The sequence below is a fragment of the Equus caballus genome, chromosome 9 (assembly GCF_041296265.1).
Source record: "Equus caballus isolate H_3958 breed thoroughbred chromosome 9, TB-T2T, whole genome shotgun sequence".
NCBI lineage: Eukaryota > Metazoa > Chordata > Mammalia > Perissodactyla > Equidae > Equus > Equus caballus.
In genome coordinates this window covers 17,363,951-17,387,594 of record NC_091692.1, presented here as the reverse complement: position 1 = coordinate 17,387,594, position 23,644 = coordinate 17,363,951, and the positions used below count along the sequence as shown (strand labels likewise).

At 36.3% G+C, this 23,644-nt stretch overlaps 1 protein-coding gene across 1 annotated transcript in view; it reads left to right on the top strand.

Moving 5' to 3' along the window:
- The window catches only part of PREX2 (phosphatidylinositol-3,4,5-trisphosphate dependent Rac exchange factor 2), a 278,353-nt gene that overhangs the window by 73,031 nt on the left and 181,678 nt on the right, over window positions 1-23,644 (top strand). Inside the window, exons 5-6 of the mRNA XM_023648497.2 lie at window positions 9,095-9,196; window positions 12,375-12,536. Of these exons, the coding sequence (XP_023504265.1) occupies window positions 9,095-9,196; window positions 12,375-12,536 (264 nt within the window). The remainder of the gene's footprint in view (window positions 1-9,094; window positions 9,197-12,374; window positions 12,537-23,644) is intronic.

Below are 23,644 nucleotides of genomic sequence, written 5' to 3'. Positions count from 1 at the left end.
TCTGCGCCATATCTACCAGCAATGTATGAGAATTACAGTTTCTCTGTGTCTTTGCCCACACATGTTATCAGTTCTGATTATAGTCTTGCTAGTGGGTATGTAGTTGTATCTCGCGGTGATTTTTATTTGCATTTCTCTAATGACCAATGTTATTAAGCATGCTTTCATGTGCTTATTAGTCATTCATATATCCTCTGGTGAAATGCATGTTCAACTCTTTTGCCCATATTTAAATTAGGATGTTCATCTTATTTTGAGCTATAAATATTCATTATTTTGGATATAACTCTTATAGCAGACATATAATTTGCAAATATATCTTCCCAGTGTGGTTTGTCAGTTCCTTCTAATATATTGTCTTTTGAAAATCAAAGGTTTTAAATTTTGTTAAAGTCCAATTTATTGTTTTTTCTGTTATAACCATGCTTTTGTTGTCATATTTAAGAAATATATATAATCAGGTCTTGTACTTATTTGTTAAATTTATTCCTAAGCATTTTATTCTTTTTGATGCTGTTGCGATTAGAATTATTTTAATTTCATTTTTGGATCATTCATTGCTAGTGTATAACAATGAAATATAGAATTTTTTTTTTTTTAAGATTGGCACTTGAGCTAACATCTGTTGCCAGTCTTTCTTTTTACCTTCTTCTCCCCAAAACCCCCCGGTATATAATTGTACATTCAAGTTGTGAGTGCCTATGGTGGTGCTACGTGGGATGCTGCCTCAGTGTGGCCTGCTGAGCGGTGCCACGTCCGTGCCCAGGATCTGAACCAGTGAAACCCTGGGCCACCGAAGTGGAGCGTGCGAACTTAACCACTTGGCCATGGAGCTGGCCCCTGAAATATAGAAATTTAATTGACTTTTGTATATTCATCTTATGTCCTGTGATTTAAATTCATGTATTAGTTCTAGTAGGTTTTTTTGGTAGAATCTTTAGCATATTTTACATACAAGATCATATCATCTGAAAGTAAAGACAGTTTTACTTCTTCCCTTTCAATGTGGATGTCGTATGTTTTGCACTGGCTAGGACCTTCAGTATAGTGTTGAATAGAAGTGATAAGAACAGGTACTTTTGCCTTGTTTCTGATCTTAGGGGAAATCAGTTTTTCATCAAGTATGATGTTGCAGATGTCCTTTATCAGGTTGAGGAAGTTCAGTATCTTCCTAGTATGTTGACAGTTTTTATTATGACCTTTTTTCTTTTCTAATATAGACGTTTAAAGCTATGTATTTTGCTCTATATGCTGCTTTCTCTGCATTCCTAAATTTTGACATGTTTTTGTTTTCAGTTTTTAAAAATATCTAGTTTTTTTAATTTCTTCAATCCGTTGTTTATTTAGAATTTTGTTTTGGGAGGCAGTTCTCCACGGAACTCTTATGCTTCTGCACGTTTTTTGACCAGAGGAACTAACTGCCTTTGTTCTGGCCTATCTTTTAAAGGATGTTTATATTGTGAACGGCCTTGGAAGATAGAGACAATCTCTTCCTCCTCAGCAGTGGGAAGACATGCCTGCTGCCATTCAGGAAAAGATTCATATTTCCTAAGCTTAGGTCCCCTCTCCTATTGTGCATGTGCGTGTGTCACCTGACCCTCTTTCTGTTGTAGTGTGAGAGCTGGGGCTTGAGAAACTGGCCCCGAAATAATGATACTCTGGCTACTGCTACTGCTATGAGAAAAAACCTGAACTGTCCTATTTCTCTGTCCTAGGAGTTTCATGTGCTCTGCCAGCATCCTTAAAACTGACAGGTTAACTTTTTAGCTTGCCAGTAGGATAAAATCTTAGAATCATCACAGTTTTAACTTTTGTTATTTTGTATCCCAATATTGGAATTTCCGAGTTAAATTTCTTATTTAATTCCATTCTGGTCAGAGAACTTATTGAAATCATTGAAATACTTTTAAACTCATTAGGACTTTTCTTATGGCCTACCATATGGTCCCTTCTGGAGAATGTTCCATGTGTGCTTAAAAGCTTTGTATATTCTGCTGCTGTTAGGTGAGCTGTTCTGTAAATGTTATGTCAGTTTTGTTAATAGTATTTTTCACGTCTTCTCTATTATTTCCTCCGGGTATTCTGTCAGTTATTGAGGGTAAGATATTGAAATCTCCAAGTATGATTGTGAAATTGTCTATTTCACCTTTCAGTTTTGTCGGGTTTTATTTTATCAGTTTTGGGGCCCTGTTATTAAATATGTATGCATTTAAAATGTTATATTTTTATTTATCACAAAATGTTCCTCTTTGTCCCTAAAAGTATTTCTTTTCTTAAAATCTATTTTGCCTGATATTGTAGCCATGACAGCTCTCACTGTTTGTATATCTTTTTCCATTATTTTACTTACAAACTATTTATGGCTTTGAATCTAAAACATGTCTCTGTTAGACAGCATGGTTGGATCTTGCTTTTCATCCAGGCTGACAATCCCTGCCTTTTGATTGGAGTGTTTAGTTCATTTACCTTTAATGTAATTATTGGTATGGGAATATTTACATGTACCATTTTATTATTTTTTCTATATGTCTCACTTTTTAAAATTTCTCTCCTCCTCGTTTACTGCCTACTTTTGTATTAAATAAATATTTCTAGTGTACCATTTTAATTTCTCTGTTGATTTTTTAAACTATATTTTTTAGGGTTTTTTTTTGTAATTACTCTAGGGACTACAATATGCATATGCATCTTAACTTATGAAATCTATTTTAGGTTAATACTGACAATTTCAGTAAAATATAGGGGAACTTTTGCTATGACGTTTCTCACATGGAAATGGAAAATGTTCTGTTTGGACCCCACAATACAGTGTTAGAATTATTGCTTTCTGTATATCTATATAGTCTTTTATATTTACCTGCGTATGTACCATTTCTGGTGCTTTTTATTTCTTCCTGTGTATTTGAGACTGATATCATAGCTTTTCATCCTGAAGAACTCCCTTAGTATTTCTCGTAAGTCAGTTCTTCTAGCAGTGACTTCTCATAGTCTTTGTTTTGTCTTCAGTTTTGAAGCATAGTTTTGTTGGATATAGAACTTTTGATTCATAGATTTTTTTCCTTTCAGCTCTTTGAATATGTCTTTCCACTGCTGTATGGCTTCCATTGTTTCTGATGAGAAGGCATCTGCTAATTGTATTTTTATTATACTTAATATGGTGGGTCTTTCTCTTGTTGCTTTCAAGATTTTTTCTGTCTTGTCTTTCAACAATTTGATTATGATGTGTTTAAGTGTGGCTGTATTCATACTTATTTTACTGTAGTTTACCTTTTCAAGTCTATAGATTAATATTTTTCATTAAATTTGAGAAGTTTTTAGCCAGTATTTAAAAAATATTTATATGCCCCTTTCATTCTCCTCTCTTCTTTTGTGACTTCCTTTACACATGTTGGTAAGCTTGATGTTTCCTTGTGGTGCCTGATGCTCTTTTCATTTTCCTAAAATCTTTCTTCTCTCTCGTCTTCAGATTGGATGATTTCTTTTGATTTATCTTCAGCTCAACTGAGTTTTTTCCTACCATCTCAGATCTGCTCTTTACCCTAGCTAGTGAATTATTTACTTCATCTCATGTCCATTTGACTTGTTTTTATAGTTTCTACTTCTCTGTTGACATTTCCTTTTTTTTACTCACTATTAGCATATTGTTCTTTGTCTTTAAACAGGGCTATTTAAAAATTCTTTGGGCATATTTATAATAGCTGTTTTGAAGTCTTTGTCTGCTAAATCCGATATCTGGGTACACTCAGAGTTAGTTTCTATTGACTGTGTATGAGTCACATTTTCCCGTTTCTTTGCATATCTCATCATTTTTTTCTTGAAAACGGGACATTTTATAATGTATTGTAGCAACTCTGGATTCTGGTATTTTCTCCTTGAGGTTGGTTGGTGTTTGTCTGTTTTGAGTAACTTACTTGGACTTAGTCTGAGAATCTGTGTCTCTTGTATGTGCAGGGGCTGATGTCTCTGCTCAGTTTTTGTTTATACTTTAGCCTTTCTTTTTAGAGGTCACTCCTGTGACTTCCTAGCTTAGTGCAGTTATTGATTTGTCGCAGGAGATCAAACAGCATTATCCATCTTCCCTATGGATCTGTGTGTGAGTGTGGGTGGGGACACACTCAAAGGGCTGGCAGTTTTCAAGTTAGATGTGGGTTTTTCTTCCCATGGGGCCCTCTCAGCTCTTCTCTGCATGTGCACAGTTTGACACTTGCTCCAAGCAGGACTGTAATCTCAGGCTAGCAGAATTGTGGGCATTCCCCATTTTTCTTATGGAGTGTGCTCATTTTATTGACAACACCTCTGGGTGTGGGATTTTTACCTCTGTGGCCTCCTGTGGCAGCAAGTTTTCAGGGCCATTGTCACTGTGCAGATGAGCTGGGGAAGGTGGGAGGCAGCGGGAGAATGGGAGAAGCCCAGGCAAGAATGCTCCAGACCCCCACTGTTCTTACCTGAATGAAGGTCAGCAGTTTTTCATAAATAAACACTTCTCAATTTATCGTTTGACTTGAGTTGATTTCCAAAGTGCTGAAATTGTTTTTGACAATTTTGCCCAGTATTATAGTTGTTATGGGGATGAGGATTTACTGATTTCTTCTCTCTGCCATGACCAGAAGAAGCTCCTATGCCACTGACATTTTAGGGCTCTTTATAAAATAGTAGAACCCTGCTGTCTTATTGGATTCTCTTCTCAGTAGAGTTGACTCCAGGGTCACTTTGGTCTAGTTTGTCAACTGAATTGTGTGAAGCTGCACCGAAAAAGTCACAAGTCAAGAATGCTATTTTTTAACAATAAAATACTTAGGAATAAATTTAACCAAGGAGGTGAAAGATCTCTACTCTGGAAGCTATAAGATAGTGATGAAACAAATAGAAGAAGACACAAATAAATGGAAAGGTATCCTATGTTCATGGGTTGGAAGAATTAATATTGTTAAAATGTCCATACTACCAAAGCCATCTATAGATTCAATGCAATCCCTATCAAGATCCCAATGGCATTTTTTTTTTTAGGTATGCTTTTTGGTGAGGAAGATTGGCTCTGAGCTAACATCTGTTGCCAATGTTCTTCTTCTTTTTTTTTTCTCCCCAAAGCCCCAGTACATAGTTGTATATCCTAGTTTTAGGTCATTCTAGTTCTTCTGTCTGGGATGCCACCATAGCATGGCCTGACGAGAGGTGTGCGCCCAGGATCAGAACCAATGAACCCCGGGCTGAGGAGTGGAGCCTGCAAACTTAATCACTTAGCCACAGGGCCGGCCCCTAATGGCATTTTTTCTTAAATAGAAAAAACACTCCTAAAATTTATATGGAACCACAAAAGACCGTGAATAGCCAAAGAAATCCTGAGAAAGAAGAACAAAGCAGAAGGCATCACACTCCCTGATTGTAAGCTACACTATAAAGCTATAGTAATTAAAACAGTATGGTACTGGCATAAAAACAGACATCTAGACCAATGGAACAGAACTGAGAGCCAGAAATAAAACCAAGTATATACAGTCAGCTTATATTTGACAAAGGAGTCAAGAATACTCAATAGAGAAAAGAGTCTCTTTGAAAAATGGAGCTATGAAAACTGGATATTCACATGTACAGAAAGAAACTTGACCCCTATTTTATGCCATTTAAAAAAATAACTCAAAATGGATTAAAGACTTAAATGTAAAATCTAAACCCATGAAACTCCTAGAAATAAACATAGGGAGAAACTCCTTGACATGGGTCTGGGTAATGATATTTTTGGAAATCACACCTAAAGTACAAGCAACAAAAACAAAAATAAATGAGTGGGGTTACATCAAACTAAAAAGCTTCTGTACACAAAGGAAATCATCAACAAAATGAAAAAGCAACCTACAGAATGGGAAAAAATAATTGCAAACCATACATCTGATAAGGAGTTAATATCCAAAATATATGTAAAGAACTCATACAACTCAATAGCAAAAAAAAAAACAAAGAACCTGATTAAAAAATGGCCAAAGGGCTTGAAAGACATTTTTTCAAAGAAAATATTGAGTACGTGAAAAGTTGCTCAACATCACTAGTCATTAGGGAAACGCAATGCATTTAAATACAGTTAAAACCACATGAGATATCGCCTCATGCCTGTTAGAATGGCCATCATCAAAAAGACAAGAGATAACAAATTCTGGCTTGGATGTGGAACCCTTGTGCACTGTTGATGTGATTGTAAATTGGTGCAGCCACTATGGAAAACAGTATGGAGGTTCCTCAAAAAATTAAAAATAGAAATACCAAATGATCCAGCAGTTCCACTTCAGGGAATATATCCAAAGGAAACGAAAAGACTAACTCTAAAAGATAAATGCTCCCCCATGTTCATTGTAGCATTATTTGCAATACCCAAGACATAGAAAGATGGATGAATGGATAAAGAAATCGTGGTATATTAATATACAGTGGAATATTATTCAGCCATAAAAAACAAGGAAATTCTACCATTTGTGACAACATGGATGCTCTTTGAAGGCATTATGCTGAGTGAAATAAGTCAGACAGAGAACGACAAATAGTGTATGATCTCACTTATATGTGGAATCTAATGAAACAAAACAAAACAAAAAATTCCCCACCCAACTCAAAGAAAAAGGGGTCAGATTTTTGGTTACCAGAGGCAGGGGGTTGGGGAGGGGGAATTGGAGGAAGGTGGTCAAAAGGTACAAACTTCCAGTTATAGGATAAATAAGTAGTAGGGATGTAATGTACAACATGATGGCTGTGGTTAACACTGCTGTGTGATACATAGGAAAGGTGTTAAGAGAGTAGATCCCAAGAGTTCTCATCACAAAGAGAAAATTCTTTTTCTTCTTCTTTTATCTGTATGAGATAATGTATATGGTTTAGTTAAAATCTATTGTGGTAATGATTTCACAATATAAGTAAATCAAACCATCACGCTGTAAACCTTAAACTTATACAGTGATGTATATCAATCATTTCTCAATGATGCTGGAAAAATTAAAAACAAACAAAACCCATCACTCATCATGTTTACTTGGTAAAGTGGTAAGATATAATGGGAAATGAAATACCTGTCTTTCCTCAGACAAATAGAGGACTTAAATTTTATAGTCATTGCTCAGTGTAGCTGTTCACGATGGGGAGTTATCCATGCATATCTTTATTCTTTTAGCATAAAATATATCTAGCAATAAATGGAATATATATGCTATAGCTTTTATGCAGAAGGCAAACGACTGGAAATCCAGATCCAGAGAGTCATAATAGTAAATAAAGGGTGATTGTTGGATTAAAAAAAAAAAAGCATGCTAGTTTTTAGATATCCTGTAACATAGTCTGGTAGGAAGAACCTGGCTTTTATAGTTCTTGCTCTGGCACTAAATGGCCACTGATTATCTGGATAGCTTTAGGAAATTCATTCTATCTCTGGTGTCATTTTCCTTATCTGTAAAATGGGGATAATAACAATCACCCTTTGAAAAAACGTAAGAATTTATGGATTTGGGGTGATGGTATTATTATTTGGGTGCTTGGATATGCTGTCACCTCGGTAAGTTTTTATGACCAGTGAAATGTCTTGGAACTTAAGAAACATTCTTTATGTATACATAAGAGGAGAGTTGGGTCTCATAAACCAGTTTAAAGGGGCAGCCAACCTCTGCTCTTGTGAGGCGAATGCACGCTCTGTCCAATACTAATAGAGAAGAAAATAAACGTGAGTTAGACAGTCATGAGTTCCTTTGGGGCGTTTCAGCCCAGAGCTAGGTAAAGGGGGTGGCCACCTTTATAAGGGGTGCTAACTCATACCGGGATGCTGAAACATCACTAGCAATATAATGAGATGTGGATAGTTGTGTTTCAGAGGATTCCTCTCGGGAAAATACCATACAGAATTGGAAAGAACCTTTTGATAACCTGATTGCAGTAGGGGATGAAATCCCCGAAGAGCGTGCTTGACTCAGAACGCTTAATTGTTGTTCTGCCTCCAAGAGTCTGAGTGAAGTTAAATTCATGGCTTTGGTTTTGCTGACGTGGATCCACAAATGGGGGCTGCAGCAGAGGTGCTCAGGCAGTGGGGGATTCTTCTGCTACCACTGGTCTTCCTTTGCATCCTTTCCTGCTCAGCACTTGGTCTCTCCTCTCAATGAATATGGGATAATTTTTTAAATAGCAGTGTGAAAGGTGCTATATTATCAGTTGATGTTTGGGGGGCGCTATTTGCCCTTCGTTAAATATTTAATAGCTGCATCCTCTATGCCGGTTGTTCTGATAGGCACTGTGGAAACAAGGTTTTGGCACCAGTTTCAAATCCATTTTTTTTTTTTTTTTTTTTTTTTGCGTGCTTCTTAAACCACAAAACAAAGACCAGGTGCTTAAGAGGATCAAGACTTTATTTATCAGAGTTGGTTTTCTCTAGACCATCTCATGCTGATGGCTGATGCTGAGATTTCTCCAGTCATCTTGCCTCTGTGGAGGTCATATGGGGCCTCCTCTGAGACTGGCTGACAGTGTCATTGGTGAGGTGTTATAGCTAAAGTTGACTTGGAGATCACTTGGTTAAAACATGCCCTTATTACAGAGAGGAAAATTGGATTCTGAAATCAGTCCAGGTTGTATCGCTAGTTAGTGGCAGGGCGTGGGTTAGAACCCAGTTGTCTTTAGGCTCTTCTACAACACAGCGCTACCTCCCTTTACCAGCAGGATTGATGTGTGTATAAATGTATGTATGTATGTATGTATCTATTTATTCATCCATCAATCCTTCTGTCCATCCCTCCATCCATCCATCCATCCGTCTATCCGTTCATTTATCCCTCTGTCTCTATATTTCTGTTTTTTCCTCAGACTTCATACTCAGGATAATATATATGAATTAATTTTTAAGATACAGATTCAAAACCCATTTTGGTTTCTGTAACTAATATGAAAGGTGAAAGTGTTTCTCTTTCTCTTCTGCAAATGTTATTTGTGACTGAATGTGCTCTCCTCGGAGAAAGAAGCTATATAGAGACATATGCCTTCACAAGTTTTCAGCAGAAAATTTTATGATAGAAGAACATTTCATAGCTTCAGCCTTAAAAATTGTAATTAATTATGTTTATTTCTACCCCAGAACTGCATGCTACTTGGAGGACGGAAGAACACAGATGTTCCCCTCGAAGGATATTTAGTAACACCGATACAAAGAATATGCAAATACCCTCTCTTATTGAAGGTATTTTATGTCTTTACTTAATTGTAGCATTTTCCTTGTACCTGCATATTTTGCTGGTGATCTTTTACAAATTTTCTTTTGTAGTCTGACATCCTAAAGGACAGATCGTAGTTATTGGAAAAAATGGGTATTTTGTCACTAATTTTTATATAGTGTAGAAGCACATCTTTTGACAAAGAGACTTTTAGTGCTCTTTGTAGAAAACATACTTGTTTGAGTTTCATTTTAAATAAATGCATTAGTTTCAAGATGGGTTCCATTCAGTACATTATGACCAGTTTACATAGCACTTTATCTACAGAGTTCTTCATTTTAAGTAAATCCACTGTTGGTATACTTTTTGATTTCCTCTAATATTGGTAACTTCTTGATTCTAATGAAGTTAAGGTCAAAGTTATATAATTTCAGAGCTTGGTTATTAAATCTTTATTACAGGAAATGGTGTGGGTCACATGGGACAATAAATAATAGAATGGGGAGTGACAGTGCTAAGAAAACACCACCTCTGGAAGAAAGAAAATGTGCCATTAATAGTTGTAGCTCTATTATTGCTTCATTATAGTGACCAAAATTTTTATTATGAAAAGCATATTTTAATGTGCTAGTTACTGCCTGTACTTCAAGGACCTGTGCATAGATTAGAAGAGCAATTCTGGAAACGAAGTTTTTTGGAACTATAGTATCAGGATAGGCAGTTGAGAACATGAGCTCTGAGTTCAAATCCTAAGTATTCTGTTTACTAGCCAGATGACTGAGCACATAATCTAACCTCTTAAAGCCTTGGGTTTTCATTTGTGAAACAGAAATGATGATGATGATGAAATTATGGCATATACCTAAAGATTGTGTATATGTATGTATATGTACTATATGTGTGTGTATGCATAAATATGCATATATATAAAGATGACATACTAATAATAAATTGAACTATTTTATACAAATCATTTAGCGTAGTATGTACTCCATGAAGGTTAGCCATTATTACTCATACATATTTGATTCTGATTTATTTTAATATATTATTTACTACTTGGTATCTAAATTTGAAAAATACTCAGAAATAGACATATGGACATATTAACTGGTGTTCTTATTGATTTACTTTTTGAGAAGTCACTGTGATGAATTTGAACTAAAAATACATTTTTTACTATACTTTTGTCCGTTGCATAAATTGGGTTTCTGCATAAAATTTCTTTGAAAGGGATTTCTCCTTGTTAAAAAGCAACTTGAATTTGCCTGGTTCAGCCACAAAGAGAAGCTCGCACAGGGGTTTCCGGTTCTGCAGCGCTTTGGCATGGTCTTCAGAGGGGAGAGGGTTGCTGCCATGTGACTCCTGCCTGTCTGAGAGTCCCTCCCACGGGCTGACTCCGATTTGCATGTGTGCTCATCCCTGCAGTGATTCCTGGTCCTGGTGCTGGAATCCCAGGGCTTTGGTCAAGGGTCATAGTGATATTAAGAGAAATACATCATGGCAAGATGATTGTTCTAAATCACTCATTTCTGGCTAGGGATGACTCAGGTGTTTGGGCTGACCTCTCAGAAGACAGGATTGTGGACACATCCTTGCTTAGGAAGAAAGAGGTCAATTCAGAGTACCCTCAAGCAGTGGAGACATGACATCTTTTTCCTTTTTTGGAAGATTATCTTCACAAAGAAACTGAAAAACTATTTACTTAGGTAGTAGATATGCTGGTGTTGATATTTTTCTTTGTTGTACCCTCAACTGAAAAATTGTTGGTATCCTCTTTGATTTTGGATGGTTTGGTTTATTCACAGAAAAACATGAGGGGATTAGGCTGTGTGTTAAAGGAAAGATACGTTGGTCTAATTTGTGGAAATTGAAATTATGGGATTGGCCAATAGAGGGTTCATAGCAACTAAGTGACAGAAGGTTATTACTAGTCATTTTTCGCACTATTTTACATTATTTAAATTCATGTCTCAACCCACAGACGCTTATTGGGCACAATTCTATAGTGCCCCAAATCATAGCCTGAAGACTGACTTGACTACTTCACAGAGTTTACAAATATGTCTACACTTTAGAATTTCTCAAGAAGCCTGCATATCTCTTTTGTGGATGTGTGATCCAGCATAACTTTGTAAACCTTGTCTTGGGACTGGTGTAATCTGTGTTCTTCTGGTGTTAGCCTGGCAGAACAGTGTGAACACATGGAATGTAGAGTCAAAGTTTAGAGCAGAATTTTCAACAACAATAGGCCTCAAGAGAGTGTAACAACTACATATTTTCCCACTGTATGTTAAAAATTAAGAAAATTCTTTGAAAGACTTGCCTCAGGATTTCTGTAATTGTGTTAGTTACATGATGATGGCAACCGTAGTAAAGAAACAAATGACTAATTAAAAAGCAATGTGGTCACAACTGTCTAGACAGTGGGTGAAGATGTTTAATTTTGTGCTTCTAAACAACTAACAAGACCTTTTAATTAATATATTTAAAAGATTAAAGATTATGCTAGTTCTGATATGCTGAATGGAAAAAACATAAATAAAAACCCAAAAAATCTCCCCCAAAGACAAAACCAAAAAGAAAGCTATTGAGAGGTATACGCTAGTTCATTCATTGCAGAGAATGAACTTGAGTTATTGGTAAGAAGAGCATAAATTGCTCCTTTAATGATGGAGTATTGTGGAATGTATAAATTACTTTGCTAGAATATAAGACATTATTTAAAAATTTTGCTTCCATTATGATGTATTTTTATAGTTTCTCAAAAAATTATTAGAAAATAAGGCATTTAAATTATCTTTGCAATTATGGGACATATTCATTTAAATATTTACTATTCTGTTAAAGACTCTGGGAAAATGAAATTAACATATAAAGATGTCCTTCTGCGGGAGCAAAAGTCAAACTTATAAAAAATGACATGCTGCAGGTAAGATATTTGACAATTTGAAAGGAGAAATCTAGTTTTTAAAACCAATGTGGTTTTGAGGGAAAAATTAAAGTGACTCCACAATGTGTATAGAGTAACGCTTCTTCATTGATTCAACTTTTCACTTTTGATCTTAATCTTAGTGGCGTTGGTGATGTCACCTCTGAAAGTGGCTCTCACGACCTTTGCAGTTTTCATTTCCTGGTCAGTCTGAACCTGCTGTACCAGAAAGTGGAAGATCAAAGGGCGATTTGTTTTTTGTGTCTAAACAGGAGTTGCTGAAGCGGACGCCGAGGAAACACAGTGACTACGCAGCCGTGATGGAAGCACTCCAAGCCATGAAAGCCGTCTGTTCCAACATAAATGAGGCCAAGAGACAGATGGAGAAGTTAGAAGTTTTAGAGGAATGGCAGTCTCACATTGAAGGCTGGGAGGTACATTCACTGTACTCAACGTTGGAGCTTAAAATAGTTTTGTTGTGTCTCGTGCTATGTGTAGAATTATTGGCATTGTATGGACTCATACATGGTCATTTTTCTAGATAATGCCAGAGGGCTATAAGCATTTCTGAAAAGTGCTGTCATTATTATTTCTAAATATCGTAAAGTTGGCAGTTAATTGACGTAACTTCAATCTGAAAGCTTTGTAAGAGAGCCAGTCAACACCGTGTGGGTTATAAGCTTTGATGTTTCCCTGTTTGTGCATCATGAGTGCACTTTTTTCCTATCTTAACTTTGGTCAATAAACTCATAGCCTGAATCCTGGAGAGAGTAAAGAAGGGGAGTAAGTCTCCATACATGTGCTGGGATGTTATTATTTTCAGACTCTAAATTAGGTATTTGATGAATTTCATTTTAAGCTCACTTTAATCTCTTTAAATTTGAATTTCTTCATTTCTAAAATGAAGGAACTGACTATGATATGATTTTGAAGGTCCATTCAAGGTGAAAAATTTTATGGTTTCATGATTTGTTAAAGAGAGATTTAAAAATAACTACAAAAAAGCAAATGAAGAGTGATATTCAGAGTCTGTCGTGTTTTCAGTTTGAATCCCAGTTATTTCCTGGCGTTGGAGCCCTGTATTACTTTAGCACTATATAAAGAATAAATTACAATTCTGTCTTCAAATTACCTTAATTTAGATGAGCATGAGCTTTTTACGAGGGTAATTTCTAGGGTAAGTTTACTAGGGTAATTTCTTACGATAATGTAAGCAATTAAGATTTTTTTAACGTGTAAAGAAGATTTAAAATGTTTCCAACCAAGCATTGTATCATGCAACTCCAAGTGGATTGCTTTTATCTTTAGGGCTTTATAACTGACTAATTTGTTTCCTATCTTCAATATGTTGGTTTCCATTTAGATCTAAAATTGTATCCGCTCAGATTTGCGAAGAAACCTCAAACATCGACCTCAGGGAATTCTCCTATTTATCTGCTCTTTGCCATAAATCTTTTAAAATGCTAACTGGGGTCTGTCTTAACTTCCTCCTCATCTATATTCTGCCATTTCCAGTGTCCAGGGTGACCTCCCATTTCAGCATGAATGCTACTTATTTCAATCAGTTAAAATGGTTGTGTGTTTTACAGTTGATTCATAATGATAATTCTTTTCCTGGGGAGCCGTTGTCCTGCTGGGATGAGAAAAATGGACTAAAGTTTGCTTTTGCCGTTCTGCTGTCACTCAAACGTTGGAAGAAAGACTGAGCTTGCTTTTAAATTGCAGGATTTGTCAGTGACGTCTGTCAGGCCTTGTACCAAAACAAAAACTTCACAGACTGTTTTTGGTGCTCTGGGGAAATGGAATTTGTCGTAATTTTGTTTCCTCCCCATGTATATCCTAAAAATTGAGTCTACTGCAGCAATGAGAAATTCCTTTAAAAGTGTTGATATTTCTTGCACTATACACACCAGGTACTCAAAGGAAGACTATATGTGAGCCATGCTTATATCATATGTAGCCCATAGTGGTGAGTGCCTTGGTGGGTTTACAACACTTGGAGCACAAGAGAAACATGGACCACTGAGACAGGAAACTGGCTGGAGGAACTCAGATATGACTAGCGTTCCAGCAGACACAGGCGAGATCATATGAATGTTGGGTTCCAAAAGAGTGCCAGCACAAGTTCTGCTTGGGAAGGATTTGAAAATGATTGCGAAAGACTCAGACATACAGTGATTCGGAAGTTTTGGAAATTTGAGGGAACACAGCTTGGAGCGGGGCCCAGCCAACTGACTGGCGACTTGAGTCAGAATCTGATTCCCCATCTCAGTTTATCACTTTAGAGGGAGGAGGGAAGCTGTTCTAGTACTCAGGCCTGGTCCCTTCTGGGAAGCTTAGGAGAAACTGCTATCTGATAGGACTTCAAAGGCGCAGGAGACAGAGAGACAGTCATACGGGATGAATTCAGGCCTGGGAGGGAGTGGCAGTGGTTAAAGAGCTTTTTATGAATTGCTAACAGGGACTACTGCTCAGCTCACAGTTTTGTGTATGTTTAGAGTGGCTCTTGTGGGGTTAGGACAGGGCCAGAGACACATGTTGGTTGGCATGACAGTTACAAAACATAGAATTCTTTAGAGAGTTTTTGAGGGTAAGAGCCTTGAGCTAATGTTGGGAACCAGCCCCCTCTCTAGCTCCTTCCATGAGCTCCTGCAGACCTTTTAGGACCACCTTAGACATGACACCCTTGCTCCAGTAGCTAAAATTCTCTTGAATGGGATCTGAGTCTAGTACACCATGAATCTGCGTGATTTCTGCTGTAGATGGATTATTATTTCTAGTAAGGCACTTAATAAACCAGGGTCTTATTTCCCCGTTAATCAAATGAAGAGTTTTTACAGTAAAATCTCTCAGGTGACTTGCCCTTCTAGTATTTTGTGTTACTAAATTATCACTACATTCCTTATGTTGAATTTATGTAAATAGGCACTTGAAATTTATTGTTCCCAAATCATATAACATAATGAAAAAAAGCATGGCTTTTGAGCAGATTTGGTTTCTAGTCCAGACTCTGACTCTTAGTTTGGGGCTAATGCATCCAATCTCTCCTCCATACATTGTGGGTTATTGCAGGGGTCAAATAAATAAGTGAAAGTGCGTTGACTAGTGTAAAATGCTGTGCAAATGAGGCTTTGCTTCAGCGGTTAGATTTTACCCTTGAGAAATTCCCCTTCTTTGTCTCATATATGCGCCTATCTGCTGAAGGCATTATATTACCTTACCCAGGCAAGAGAAACTAAAAGAAAAATTAATTGGAAAGATATTGGGTAGCCCATAGAATCAATAGAAAAGCTACACTATCAGATTCTAAAGGGTGTCTCAGCAGCTGAAGCTGTTTGGCAGTCTCCTGAGGGCCCTAGCTGAGATGGATAGGCTCTGATAGTTTTTTTCCATCCTTATATTACTCCATTCAAGATTCAAGATCAAAATCTAAGATTCCACTCATCTTGCTGGGTAAATTTGCTTACGGGAGGGCAGAGGTCCTTGATTGCCAATCATCCAATTTTCTTTTGGGGAAATGCTCATCCTCCATTGTATGTAATCTTGGTGAGTCTCTTAACAGTTTGCTAAAGTATTATAATCCCCATCACACAGATTTTAAAAATGAGGGCTTTATCATTTACCCAAGTTCTTACAACTAACAGGTGGCAGAGTATAATTTGAAAATAGGCAGATTGATTCTAAAGCTTATATTCCTTATTACTATGCAATATTATACCTTCTCAGATAAGAATTTAGCAGATTCTTTAGATTGTTAGTTTTCCTTCTTGCCCTTTAAAAGTAAGTTGATTATAGAAATTAGGTTTTTGTCAGCATTTGCCTAAGTGACTACCACCACAGGGGATCCGTAGTTTGTTTTAATTGCTCATATTTGATTAGTATAATTTATTATATCTCGGTCATGTATCTTGTGCAACATTCAAAACATTCCACAAGATATTCTGCTGAAGGTAATTGTGGGATAATGATTGATGCACTTGGAAAGAAAGTTTATTAGCTGTTTGATCAAAGTCACTGATACAGGGGGGCTGGCCCCGTGGCCGAGTGGTTAAGTTCGCGTGCTCCGCTGCAGGCGGCCCAGTGTTTCGTTGGTTCGAATCCTGGGCGCGGACATGGCACTGCTCATCAAACCACGCTGAGGCAGCGTCCCACATGCCACAACTAGAAGGACCCACAACGAAGAAGATACAACTATGTACCGGGGGGCTTTGGGGAGAAAGAGGAAAAAAAAAAAACCCTTAAAAAAGAAAAGTCACTGATTCATTTTGTAGGAGAGGACCATTCTCAGTCTTTGTCTGCTTTTTGGTTGATAGTATTGTAATGATAATTGTACTCTTTGTAGTCATACTGAACTGTATTGACAAAGGAGTATCAGTAAACATGTCATTTAGTAATTCATAGTCCTTGATAGACTTGTTTGGAATTGATCTCTCAAATCAGGAAAAAAAATTACCATACAAAAAATTATGATAAAAATTTTCATAATTTTTTAATAAATTACAAAACATTGCAAGAAGGAAATTATTCATATATGAAAGTGTTGGGAAAAGAAGATTCAAGATAATTATTCTGTTTTAGGAAGTAAAAAGAAATAATAGAAATTTGACATTGCTTGATTATCTTTACCTGGAGAAATACAATGCTACAAAACTATTTTAAAATCAACTTTTGTTGGTTTTGGAATTTGCTGCTTACATTGGTTAAGTTTGTGTCTGACAGCGTACTGACTTCAAGTCATGTTCTCTTCTTATTTCATGAGTGGGAGTCTTCTAGAGGCTGGGATGACACCTGCTTCTTTTTGTCCTCTCTACAAGGTGATTTTGTGGATACAAATTTGTCTGCCACCTTGAGGTAGAATTGATTTATAGATGGCCCTTGTTAGTTAAGGATAAATAGTTCCAGAAAAACACTATTGAAAGTGAATTCACTTAAATAGGGGACCAAAATTTCGTAATAAGTGGGAGAGGGGGAAAACTGAATGGGATTTTATCTTGGTAAAATGAAAATTTATATTCTTTGTTTTATCTAATATGTAACAGAATTTAGATTAATTTCAGTTAATAATTTGAATCTCAAAGAGTGAATCAAATGCTGAGTCTTTTTTTGGAAGGGGCATACATTTCATGACAAAACTATGTGATCCAACAATGTGATATTCTTCCTTTCACATTTGAGCGCCATAGTATTTCAAAAAGATTTTTTTTGAAAGAATATTCAAATGTTTCATTAATTTTCTCAAGAGACCTTTTTGATATTGAAACTGGTCTCTTATGAAACACCCATTTAGTTGTCAGTCTTGTCAATTTTCTTTTCTTACACTCTGAATGGATCTAGCTCTGTTAGATTCTCCTCTGTCAATGTATTGTTGTATCTGAGTGGGGAAGTTTCAAGGCCTCACGTCATCTTTCATCTTTTCCAAGCTTATGGTTTCTCTCTGCAGTCAGTTTGTGTTTTTCTGCAATTGACATTCAGCGTTTGGTTGACAAGATGAATGAGATAGACTCTGTTGTTAAGCGGGGTGAGCTGATAATGGGGTCAGATAATTGGTGAATAGTTTCATTTTACAATGATTTTTACCGCCTCATAGCTGCAGCGAATCAGTAATGAACCCTTATGTGACTTATGTTAAGAGAACTTGTTAACGTAAAAAAGATTTACCCTTTCGTATAGTCCAGATATGATTTAGCAGTATTATTTTTACTGGATTTATTGAGAGAAGAGGATTTGTTCTGTTATAGCACTTCTTCATAAATCATGATGTTAATATTTGAAGAAACATTGGAAATTAGAAAAGAAGCCATAATATAAATACATACGCTTCTGATTGTCTTTGCTGGCTATTGTCATTTTCTGAAAGCATACATACTTTGGTACCTAACTAACGTTCACTTAGGAAATTCATCGTGTGTCCACATTAAATTCTGTGATGGTGCTTTGAAATTTAATAGTTTTTCTTGTATGCTGATTGTATAATTGGCAGCTGGTTATATACCAAATTGTGTATTCAAAAATGATTTCACTTCCTAACAAATTAGATTCTGAATTGTTGGTATTTTCCTGCTGGATTCTTGTAACATGAGGCAGACACAACAGGAAGAGGAGCTCCTGGTGAGGAATGTTGCCGAAATGGGTCCCAGTCTTTATGGACTGAAGTCATTGTTTGTTCCATCAATTCAGACTGATCTCTCAACTGTATTGGAAGGTGATGTTTAAGTGGTGTCCTTCATAAATTTGACAAAGAAAATTACTGGAAAATTGGCTGAAACCTGAAACCACAGCATGGAATGAATTATATCATTAATTAAAAGCGTAGATAATCATAAACACACGGAGCCACCTCTGATATTCATCGCAGTTAATTCATGCCAACTCTCATTTTTTTTAATGTTCTGTTATTGCGATGATCACACTGCATTTAATTCTGTGTTTACATATCTGTTTCTTCCACTAATATATGTGTTTCTTGGGAGCAGGGCTCATGTCTCCAGCTCTGGGTCCCCAGTATCTAGGACAGTGTCTAGCAGGTCGAATGGTAATTAAATGCAGATATAATTACGTTGTAGTTATGTATTAATTGTCAGTGGCTTCTCACTATTTTTTGATCCTTTTGGCTCTTTTAGTTAATGGCAGTAATTCTGACGTGGTTCTGTTTACAGTCTGATTTTTGTTTCATTATTCTGCTACTTTGATGTCCTCTAATCCTCTTTAGCATTCTGTTCTGGTTTATGGTTCACAAATGCACCATGTGAGGTTTTTCAATTCCTCGTCTTTGTAAAGGTATTTCTCTAGTGCAGGGTCTGTTTCTTTTGTCTAATGGACGTATACGGATGGACTTCCCTCAGTGTATTTTCACCTTTGCGCTGCTGGGGTGGTGGTAATGGAGGAGGAATAAGATAGGTTCCCACAGGTCGGAGTAGAAAGAGAAGCTTTAGGAATGAGAGGGAGCTGGATGAGGATGTCTCCCACCACTAGTCGCAGTTATTTATCTATGATTACTCTTACCTTGAGCTATCAGTCAGCCTTCCTTCCTTGATCTAATAAAAGCAGTCAGGATTTGAACTATCCATGTACTTTCTAGCTGGGTTTTTGCTCTGTTTAATTCTATATATGTAATTCATTGCAAGCAAACAGTCTCTGATTTTACATGATAAATGTAGCTCCCTAAAAGGAAATACGCGTTAAAAAAGATAAATAATCTAGATGATAAAAGTACATTATTTTGGTTATTTTTTAAGGAATTGCTGAAAGACAGAAGGACTCTGAATCGTATGGGTAAAAACATTGTTTAGAAATATCTGCATTAAATATGTGCATATACATATTACATCATATGTAATGGCTTTAGGGCAGCTCAAAATTAATGATTTTCACAAAGCCCTCTTATTTTTTAAAAGTAAATCTTTCCCACCTTACCTCTTGAGTGTTGATTTATGATTCTATGATATGTCACTACTCCGTTAAAGTAGCTTATTTTCATGGGCAGTATTTTTTCAAGGTCACAGTTTTTTCACAGTCCAGTAATCTACTGCCTCTGACACCTACATGGTGACCCAGGAAACAGTCTACAAAGCTGATTTAATTAAGTCGACATCTTTTTTTTTTCTTTCTAAAACTTAAGAAACAGAGAGGTCAACTTGCTTGAGATTTATACCAGGCGGAAATGTTTAACACATTGCCTGGCATGTTGTAGAAATGTTAAAAACCTGACTTTAGTATTCATCTGGAGCCAAGTGTTTATTATACATGATTGTTCCATGACTAAATATGTATTTGCCAAAGAATAGGTATCTAGATTTAAAAATCTGTATCAATTTGCAAAATGAAGATAAAATACTAACCAGGAATAGCAACATTATGCAGATGTAAATGAATATTGAGTGATGATGAAATACACCATGGGTGTAACTGTGATCACGTGACGTCTTGTGCCCTGGGCGCTGGGAAGCAGCTGGGACTCTTCCTCAGGCAGAGACCTGTGCTCCCCTTTGTCTCCGTGTTAGCAGGGTCGCTGTCCTGCGCACTGGAGCACCTGAGCTGGGGAACTTAAGCCTCCAAAGCACTGTTGCTTAAAGTGTTGATGGAATACCACGTGCATCAAGATCTGCTGGGATGGTCTGCAACCTACCCCAGATTTTCTCAGTTTCATTCTCTGGGGGGCATGCCAGGGTACCTGGAGTTTTAACAAGCTCTTCAGGTGTGCCTTCCAAACTCTGAAATCTGAGAAGCATTGTCCTAGAGATTTTGCTCTCTTCTGATGATCTGCCTGGCTTGTTTCGTTACTTCCACATTTTTGATTTTCTGGTTCACCCGGCTGACAGTCTCAATTTGACAGACTTTAGTGCTCCTGACACTCACCTAGCAATCTGGTGTTTGTAGCCTTGTTTCAATTTCTCTTGTGAATTTTATAGCTTGGCTTCTTTATCCCTAACCCTAGAAACTCTCCCGGCATTTCTAGGTAAATGAAAAAAAATTGCACATAATTTTCAAAATATCATAAACTTAATGTATTTCAAAGATTAAGCCATGATTTAAAAAAAATTTTTTTTTTTTTTACTACAGAGAAAGGTAGATTTTATCATTTAAGTGAGGGGGAAAATGTGCCACAATGTTATTAAAAACAGACATTTATTAAGTTTCTACTTGTAGGTGGGATGGATTTGAAGTGAGGGGCATATTATGATTACACAGAAAATTGTATCTACATTGGGCCAAATTTTCTTCAATAGTTATAATATTGTACATATCTCCGATTAAAAATTCTTGATGATTTTCAGCTACCATTGTCATGGAACTAATGCAGAGAGTAAATCATGGTAAATCAAAGGCACAGGGGATATTCTTTACTAAAAGATAAACGTGGTATAAAGAGAAATGCTATAAACTATCCTTTTAGAATGGGGTTTTTGGACAAATCTATGTGATTTGACACAGATTCCTTTAAGTACATAAACAATTCCCTAGGAGTTATTTAATTATTCAGTAAAGGTATTTCATATGCTAATAGTAGATTAACGTGGTAGAAGATAGTAGAAGTGATACTGTACTAATTCTTGAAGCCTGCTGTTAAATGTTAAAAACATAGAAAAGTCTCAGTAGGATTTAGTATAATGTAATATGAGTGATGTTATGTGTATATTATGAACTATACTTGGAATCATAACCCTGAATTCTACAGGGTTGGGCTTAATGTCATTACCCCATAAAATTTCATTAATAGATAGTTAAGCAGATGCCTTGGGTTGCTTAGGAAAAGAAGTGTTGACCTCAAAGAGGTCAAGTAGTCTTATTCTGACTTTTGATCAGGAGCTAGCAGCTGAGGGAACTTATGGTAATACCTTAAACATAGCATATCTGTATATTAATGAGAAGTTTGAGAGTTTGCTATGATATTAGTCTGGATTAAATGAACCAAAAAGTCAAACTATTCGAATATAGTTTAGAGGAAAAAGACCTAGGTGCTTTGTTGACTATGGGCACTTTGAATCAATTGTAGGATGGGGTTGCCATAAATATGCTAATATAATCTTATGGTAAATTAATATATATGTATTGTACAGGACTGGAGAAATAATTGTATCACTATATTCTTCATGTCAGCTCACTTCTGAGTAGTTGTTTTCACTTCTGGAAGTGTTGCATATTAAGGGAGACCCTACAAACAGGAGAAGACCCAGAGAAGAGTTACCACAACCCCCCAGGTTTCTGAAATCAAGACAAATGGTCAAAAGGCAATGGGATTACATTGCCTGGAAGGCAGAAGGGAAACGTGTTAGCAGTGTTCAGATGTTGGTGGGCCTATCATGATGAAGAGGGTGTCCCCCCACTCCTAGGATGCAAAAATAGAATCAGAGAGTAAAAAGGGGGGTAGATTTGTCTCTACAGTAGGGAAAATCTTTCTAATAATTTGAGTGGCTGAATAAAGAAATGAACTATCTTATGAGGGAATGAACCTACCTTTACTGAAAGTATTCAAGAACAGGCTGGAAGCCCTTTTTTGTCAGGGCAGACCACAAAATCAATGTAGAGTGAACTACAGCAGACATCAGAAGAAAATAAAGTAACCTCACAGAATCAGACCACCTTCAAAGCTAGTCATAATGATTGTACTAGCCTTTACGGAGTCGTTTCTCTGTTCGGCATTGTGCTGGGACAATATTGTCTTATTAATTCTCACTCTGACTGTATACAGTAAGCACTAGTCTCCCTTTTCCGTAGTGGTTTGAAGTCATAAACATAGCTAAGAATCAAAGGAGCCAGTCAGAAGTTTGATGTGTTAGTACTGGAAGCGGAGAAAAGAGAGAGTGAGAGAGAGACACGCAGACAGATGGTAGACTTTGGATAGTCTTGTCCAGTGGTAGATAGATTCTCTTAGCCCGTGGCTTGCAAACTCCCCTTAAATCCAGCTCACCAAGGGTCTTTCTGATTATCATATGGCTTTTCAAGTAGGTAAGCTTACAGAGGGAGATTGTGTCGGCCGTATTCATGGGAGCATTCAGTGTGTCGTCAGTTATTTTTATCACTGAGAGTAATATATCTACTTTCTATTTTACATGTTAGTCCACATGAGTTCTTCAGAGCTTGGACGAAATCTCACGTGAGACTGTGTAAGAGGAGGGAATAAATGGCCTCTAACCATTATAGTTAGCTAAAGTTTACATTAAATTCTTCTTATATTTACTAATAAAGATAATAATCACAGACAGCTCAGGAAATGTATTGTTAGGATTTCTGTTGTATAGGAATGCATCTACAAATACCTACGTATTTAATTTTGGAAACTTATTTAGAAAACTAGTTAATATGCAAATTAGCACCTTTCATAATAAAGGAGATTATCTTTCTGCCTTGGCTTTTATGCACTACTGTAAGAAATAGCCAAAGGTGAAGTATTTTGTACCTTTCGTGAAATTGCTACTAGTCAAACTGCTTTTCCTATGTTGTGTAGGTCCCTTGTGCAAGAATCAATGCAGTTTTCTTTTTTACATTTTTAATACTATTGTATTTTAACGTTTTTCTAAAGTAGGGATGGTATTCACTATAAATAAGAAATCATTGCCACTGGAATTAGGATATATAGTCATATGTGGTAGTTTTTGCATGACAAAGTATGTGAAATTGTGTAAATGTTTGACAGATCTCCCTTTATGTATCTACTCTTATGATGAAAGGAAAGAAGAGAGGGAAATATCTAAAATTTAAAATGTGTTTGTAACATAGATACTCAAATTAACGCAATGATACTATCTTAATTAACTTCCCTTTTGGGAAGTCTCTTATTATAGTTATAAGGGTTGTCATTTTAATTTAAACTTTTATAATTGATCAGAAGATTATCAATTATTATTGTGGAAATATGAACTTTAAAATTAATATTCTGAGTTTTAAATACCAAAAATAAAAATTAAAGTATTAAGTTTAAAAAGAATCAGAAATTTAACTGATATTTAAAGACTAGACATATTTAAAACTGAAGTATTCTTGCAGAGCACACTTAGCAGATCTCTACTGAAAGCTTCCTATTTTTTTTTGTCCAACTCAGTGC